This window comes from Scophthalmus maximus, chromosome 18 (genome assembly GCF_022379125.1).
Source record: "Scophthalmus maximus strain ysfricsl-2021 chromosome 18, ASM2237912v1, whole genome shotgun sequence".
NCBI lineage: Eukaryota > Metazoa > Chordata > Actinopteri > Pleuronectiformes > Scophthalmidae > Scophthalmus > Scophthalmus maximus.
Window position 1 is genome coordinate 8,424,750 of NC_061532.1, and position 6,710 is coordinate 8,431,459.

The following is a 6,710-nucleotide window of genomic DNA, read 5'->3' on the forward strand; positions in this document are numbered from 1 at the left end:
GCTTCCCCCTCCTTTAACCCCGCCTCCTACCAGCCATTAACCAATAGCGAACAGAGAGGCCTGAGCGCACCAGTGATTGACAGCGCAACAACCACCGCCGCTGAGCTTCGGACGAGCAACGTTCCAGATGGTTCTGGGAGCTCAGCTCGGTATTTTCTCGAAGGCTCCGAGAGGCTTTAAAGCTGCACTACTGCCCTGACACCACTCCAACCCTCAGCTGCCGAGGTAGTCTGCGGTCCAGGAACGACCTCCATACATTTATCACCGAAGTTTTCTTTTCCCCTGAAGGCAAGGTAAAGGATTCAAATATATATATACACGTCAAACGGTAGCATCTTAATGGAGTCGAATATTACATGCATTTGACATTCACTTGAGCTTAGTTGTTACATTGCTATCGCTCAGTCGGTTGTCAGCGAATATCTGATATTTTATATCATTATAATAATAATAATAATAATAATAATATTCTGACATGCCCGGATGCAAACGGTGATGCGGTCAAGTGGTTCAGTGAAGGCAGCATCGGGTCAAGTGAATGAACATCGTGTAGTTATCAGATCAGATCATCAGGTTTCATAATTGTTATTGCGGGAGACTTCTCCACTGCCATGTCAGCCTGATTTTACACAGTGGTAAAACTTTCGCCAGTATTTCTTCTTGGCCACCTCCCCTTGCATTGCTCGGCAGCATGCGGTGCACCTGCCCGGCGGCAGGAGTCTTCGTGTCGAGCAAGCGCTCAACTTAACGAAGCCTAATCAGATTTCCAGAGCAGATTTGTCTGACAGAAAATCTGTCCCCCGCCACCCCCCCGCGATGATTTCGTGCAAAAATCGGGGCGATGAATTCTCAGTTCCTCCTCAGATTGTTAGAAGGAGGAGCTTTGGATTCCCATGCTAACTGCTCGACAGTTCTTTTGGTACCTTCTAGAAAGTTGCATTTCGCCCGGGACACCGACAGGTGGAGTGGTTTGGGCTGATGTCGATATGTAATTCTAGCCACGTGCTACAGTTGTCTCCGATCAAACAATCTACAGTCGTGCCGGTGACAGTAGGAGGATGGAATTTGAGCTGTCCTGATTCCGTACTAATTTGTGTCACTGATTTATCACTGATGTGTCAGTGGTGAAAGTAGATTTTAAAAATCTGCTGAATTTACACACTTATTTAAAAAAAAAAAAATGCACTTACTGCTGCCCTGCAAATCAAAATCTTATTATATAGTTTGCTTTAAGGCAGAGGCAGGCGGATTTGGTCCCCTTTGCCAAAGATGGATTACAGAGAGGTGGAGCAGTGAGCGGAGCCGAACAGTCTGTCACACCACCTGACTGCACAAGCCATACATGCTCACACATAAACCGTCATTAGTGATGCACACCTTACTGTTGTGGCAGGTAACTGACGCTAACTACCAACTGATAATGTGGTTGTGTCAACAGATCAACTTTAGACCCATGTAATTAATCTATGGTTTATTCACATTATAATAAGCAAGATTCATTTGTCCCCTCTGCTTTAGATGCCTGAATCACACGACCAACCAATGGAGGAGGAGGCTGAGACCTTTGCATTCCAGGCTGAGATTGCTCAGCTGATGTCCCTGATCATCAACACTTTCTATTCCAATAAAGAGATCTTCCTTAGGGAGCTTATCTCCAACTCCTCAGATGTAAGTTTGCCATCGTGTTAGTCTAAAGCTGATTGCTTAATCTCATGTTGTGTCAAACATGGTGATTGATCTTATTGTAACCCTCAAGTGACCTAGCCACTCATTAATGACCCCATTGTATTTTATACAGTAATACTTTGTTATAATGTATCTGTTTGTGTTTATCATACATGTACTGCTTCCTTTATCTTAAACAGATATTCTAAAATGTATCTAACCTAATTAATTATGGTGTTTAATATTTTCTATGCCAAAAGGAGTTGAAAACACATTGTACAAATGTAGAAAGGTACATCTTTTTTAAACAGTCCGTGTCTGTTGCATCTTTCAAAACTAATTTTCTTTTTTCAATAATACTGGAAAAAAATAAATTTTAAAAGTTAAGGTATGTTTGATTGAATTATGCATGACAGTATGTTAGTGTCATTTTAACACCCAAATATTGATGAAACGGTGACTCCGTACACTTTGATTAAGAACAACTTACAATTAAGTCATGTTGTGTTACTTCCATGAATCCGTTTAAAACAAAATCAAAACAACCATCTTGTTTTTTATTTAAGTAACATTTGAAATATTTTGGGCATCTGCAGGCTTCTGCAGCAGTAAATCTTGTTACTCTTGGTTTGTTATCCATGGTCCACTGCAAAACATAACAATGTTGTGATTAGAAGTGGAAAATTACAATAAAATCAAAGCCCATAATGTCAAATAAAACCATACATATCTTTTTGGGGTCATATATAGCCCCTCGCAACTTTCTATTATCCTTCCCACACCACTGGGCAAGTTCCTGTAAAAAAACTTGTTGGAGAAGTTGATTAACAAATTAATGGTTTGAAATATTTTTCAGATTAATAAGTATAATCATACGACGTGGGTCATAGATGATTCAACTGGGTCAGGTGAAAGTGAAGGGAAATAATGTTAATGCTGTAAATATAATGCGCTGATAATCAAGGAATTAAGAACAGCAAATACTGAACAAACAAAGGCATATTTTGATTATGATTTAATTTCTTTTTCCTTCAAGGCCCTGGACAAAATCCGCTATGAGAGTCTGACTGACCCCTCCAAGCTGGACTCTGGCAAGGACCTCAAAATCGAAATAATTCCCAACAAAGAGGAACGCACCCTGACCTTGATTGACACGGGTATCGGCATGACAAAGGCTGACCTGATTAATAATCTGGGCACAATCGCAAAATCGGGCACCAAGGCATTCATGGAGGCTCTGCAGGCTGGAGCCGACATCTCTATGATCGGCCAGTTCGGTGTGGGGTTCTACTCTGCCTACCTGGTGGCGGAGAGGGTGACTGTCATCACCAAGCACAACGACGATGAGCAGTATGCCTGGGAGTCCTCCGCTGGTGGCTCATTCACTGTTAAAGTTGACAACTGTAAGTAGTGCGACTGCCATTGTTCTGTGGTTGAATTTCAATGAATGTCTACTGTGAAAGGAAACCAAAGGCCCCACGCGTATCTGTACCTCACACTAACCTATCCTTTTCCCTTTGCAGCTGAGCCAATGGGTCGTGGCACCAAGGTGATCCTGCACCTGAAAGAAGACCAGATAGAATACATCGAGGAGCGGAGAGTCAAAGAGATCGTGAAGAAGCATTCACAGTTCATTGGCTACCCCATCACGCTTTTTGTGAGTGCTCCTGTAGAGTCGCTAATAATAATAATAATAATTGAACATTTGCTTTAAATATTTGGCAATATTTTAAGCTTTTGATTTCTCAGTAGACCTCTACATTCTGTCACATCAATTAATCTGGGTCAATACATGGTTATATTTTATTTTATGAAGTAATCTTTTAAAGAGACAACAGATGGCAAAAAAAGACCTTTGTTATGTGCTCTAGCCAGCGACTAATGAGTTATTTCCTTAAGGTGGAGAAAGAGCGCGACAAGGAGGTGAGTGACGACGAGGCAGAGGAGGAAGAGAAGGAGAAAGAGAAGGATGAAGAAGAGGAGAAGGACGAGGACAAGCCCGAGATTGAGGATGTCGGGTCAGATGAGGAGCACGACCATGACCATGACAAGTCTTCAGACAAGAAGAAGAAGAAGAAGAAGATCAAGGAGAAGTACATTGACCAGGAGGAGCTGAACAAGACCAAACCTCTGTGGACCCGTAACCCGGATGACATCACTAATGAGGAGTATGGAGAGTTCTACAAGAGTCTTACCAATGACTGGGAGGACCACCTGGCTGTCAAGGTAGGGTTGTTTTAACTTGAAAATACACACTTTCATATTAAGTGTAGTTTAATTCAAAAAAATACTGACTGGAAATTCAACTCATTTTCCCACACAGCACTTTTCCGTGGAGGGTCAGCTGGAGTTCCGTGCCCTGCTGTTTGTGCCTCGCCGCGCACCGTTCGACCTCTTTGAGAACAAGAAGAAAAAGAACAACATTAAGCTGTACGTGCGCAGGGTCTTCATCATGGACAACTGTGATGAGCTCATCCCTGAGTACCTCAGTGAGTACTTAGTGAGGAATTGCCAGCTTGTCCATTTTTTTTTCATGGATCCAACAATCAGCTCATATTATTCATATAACAAATACACATATCATCTACGAAATGTAGATATATTTCTGACCGCGTTGTCTTCATCCATCCTACCAGATTTCATGAAGGGTGTGGTGGACTCGGAGGATCTGCCCCTGAACATCTCCCGAGAGATGCTGCAGCAGAGCAAGATCCTGAAGGTCATCCGTAAGAACCTGGTGAAGAAGTGCCTGGAACTTTTCACTGAACTGTCCGAGGACAACGACAACTACAAAAAATACTACGAGCAGTTCTCCAAGAACATCAAGGTCAGTGTCCTGGCCTCGCACCGTGCAAGCTGCGAGTTGTCTCTTTGAAACCTTTGGCAGCCGCCATGTGTGAAACCCCTTGTGCCTTGGGTCTGGAACTGTGTTAATGTGATCACAGAGCAGGCCAAATATTATCTGAATTCTAGCAGGGTGGAGCTTCAGGTGCAAATCTAAAAAGAACCTTTGAAATTCCGGTTTAATGATCCCCTTTGTTCCTCCGACCTTTTAGTCACTCGCCATCTGTCTGGTCGTTTGGCCATAGTGTCCCAATGAAAAGCCTTGTTCTTACTGCCATCTTGTGTTTACATGTAGGGACTCCGATTGTCAATGGTTATGCCTAATAGACCAATATTAGTGCATTTACACACTATTATTGGTACTAAGAGAAATGTCATTGTTATCAGAATTAAATGTCAACTGAGTTGATTCCACTCTGCTTGTTGCTAATAGTTGAGTGTTTTCTTTGTGTTTTAGCTTGGCATCCATGAGGATTCACAGAACAGGAAGAGGCTGTCTGAGCTTCTGCGCTACTACACCTCAGCCTCTGGAGATGAGATGGTTTCCCTGAAGGACTATGTCACACGTATGAAAGACAGCCAGAAACACATCTATTACATCACAGGTGAGCATGCTCTTCATTCATAGACAGTAAAATGTAATTTAAAAACCAAGTGAACAGAGTTGCTGTGATATTACACCAACTACATAATTTCCATGTCTGTATTTCAGGTGAGACCAAAGACCAGGTGACCAACTCTGCCTTTGTGGAGCGCCTGCGCAAAGCCGGCCTGGAGGTCATCTACATGATCGAGCCCATTGACGAGTACTGTGTCCAGCAGCTCAAGGAGTTTGAGGGCAAGAACCTGGTTTCAGTGACCAAGGAAGGCCTTGAGCTGCCTGAGGATGATGAGGAGAAGAAGAAGCAGGAGGAGAAGAAGGCTCAGTTTGAGAACCTGTGCAAGATCATGAAGGACATCTTGGAGAAGAAAGTGGAGAAGGTGAGCAGATGAACACATTAAACAGCAACCAAACAACCCATATTATTGTGTGTCTTAGGCAGAAAAGGATGGTATTAATTCATATTCACCTCCACACAGGTTACGGTCTCCAACCGTCTGGTCTCCTCCCCCTGCTGCATTGTCACGAGCACCTACGGCTGGACGGCCAACATGGAGAGGATCATGAAGGCCCAGGCCCTGAGAGATAACTCCACCATGGGCTACATGGCCGCCAAAAAGCACCTTGAGATCAACCCTGACCACCCCATCGTGGAGACCCTGAGGCAGAAGGCCGAGGCTGATAAGAACGACAAGTCTGTGAAGGATCTGGTCATCCTGCTCTTCGAGACCGCCCTGCTCTCCTCGGGATTCACTTTGGATGACCCCCAGACCCACTCCAATCGCATCTACAGGATGATCAAGCTGGGTCTTGGTTAGTGTCTTTGTTACACAGTTCAAAGCTTCTTGCTTTCAACTATAATTCATGGCTGTTAAGAGATATTACAATGTGCATGTCTGACCTGTCTATTTAAAATTGCCTGGCTCCACTGACACATTTTCTTTTCTTCTAGGTATTGATGAAGATGATATGACACCAGATGAGATCACCCCTGCTCCCACCGAGGACATGCCCCCGCTTGAAGGTGACGATGACGACACATCCAGGATGGAGGAGGTGGACTGAGCCTGTTTCTATTGCCTTCTGGCGTTCAGACGTAGTTTTCAAGTTAAATGTTGTAAATGAGCCTGGAATGTCCGCGCCCCCCCCCCCCCCCCCCCCCCCCCACACACACACACACACACACACACAACTCAACCTTTTTTGACCAAGTTCACTTTGTTTGTTTGAACATACTGTATGCGGTTCAGATTCTTTCCCTTCGGAACTGGATCTGTTTTCAAGTTGTCAGTTTTTGTATCTTAAGTTTTATTAGTGCATTTGTTTTTGTATTTATTGACATTCCAATGTTCTTTGTGTGTTCACTGTAAATATATGAAAATTGATAATGTTCTTTCAAAAGGCGGGACCCATTAAATAAAAGGTTTATCATGTTAACAAGCCATGTTTCTTCGTCATTGCTGAATATATAACAAATGCAATTATCAAGTGACAAAATAAACACAGGAAAAAGAAGAACTTACTACAAGTGAAAATAATGCTGAATTTTGTGATTAATAAGAGCTATAAAATTAACAGAATGGGCTCTTCAGATAGAAAA

General features: G+C 43.1%; 1 protein-coding gene across 1 annotated transcript; it reads left to right on the plus strand.

Moving 5' to 3' along the window:
• Positions 1 to 112: 112 nt before the first annotated feature.
• On the plus strand, positions 113 to 6,550 carry hsp90aa1.2 (heat shock protein 90, alpha (cytosolic), class A member 1, tandem duplicate 2). The gene is made up of 11 exons (XM_035617192.2): positions 113 to 293; positions 1,519 to 1,668; positions 2,702 to 3,068; positions 3,189 to 3,322; positions 3,565 to 3,891; positions 3,989 to 4,154; positions 4,302 to 4,492; positions 4,967 to 5,114; positions 5,222 to 5,490; positions 5,590 to 5,923; positions 6,063 to 6,550. The coding sequence occupies exons 2-11, from the start codon at positions 1,519 to 1,521 to the stop codon at positions 6,173 to 6,175; spliced, it is 2,199 nt and encodes a 732-aa protein (XP_035473085.1). The 5' UTR covers positions 113 to 293; the 3' UTR covers positions 6,176 to 6,550.
• Positions 6,551 to 6,710: the final 160 nt, after the last annotated feature.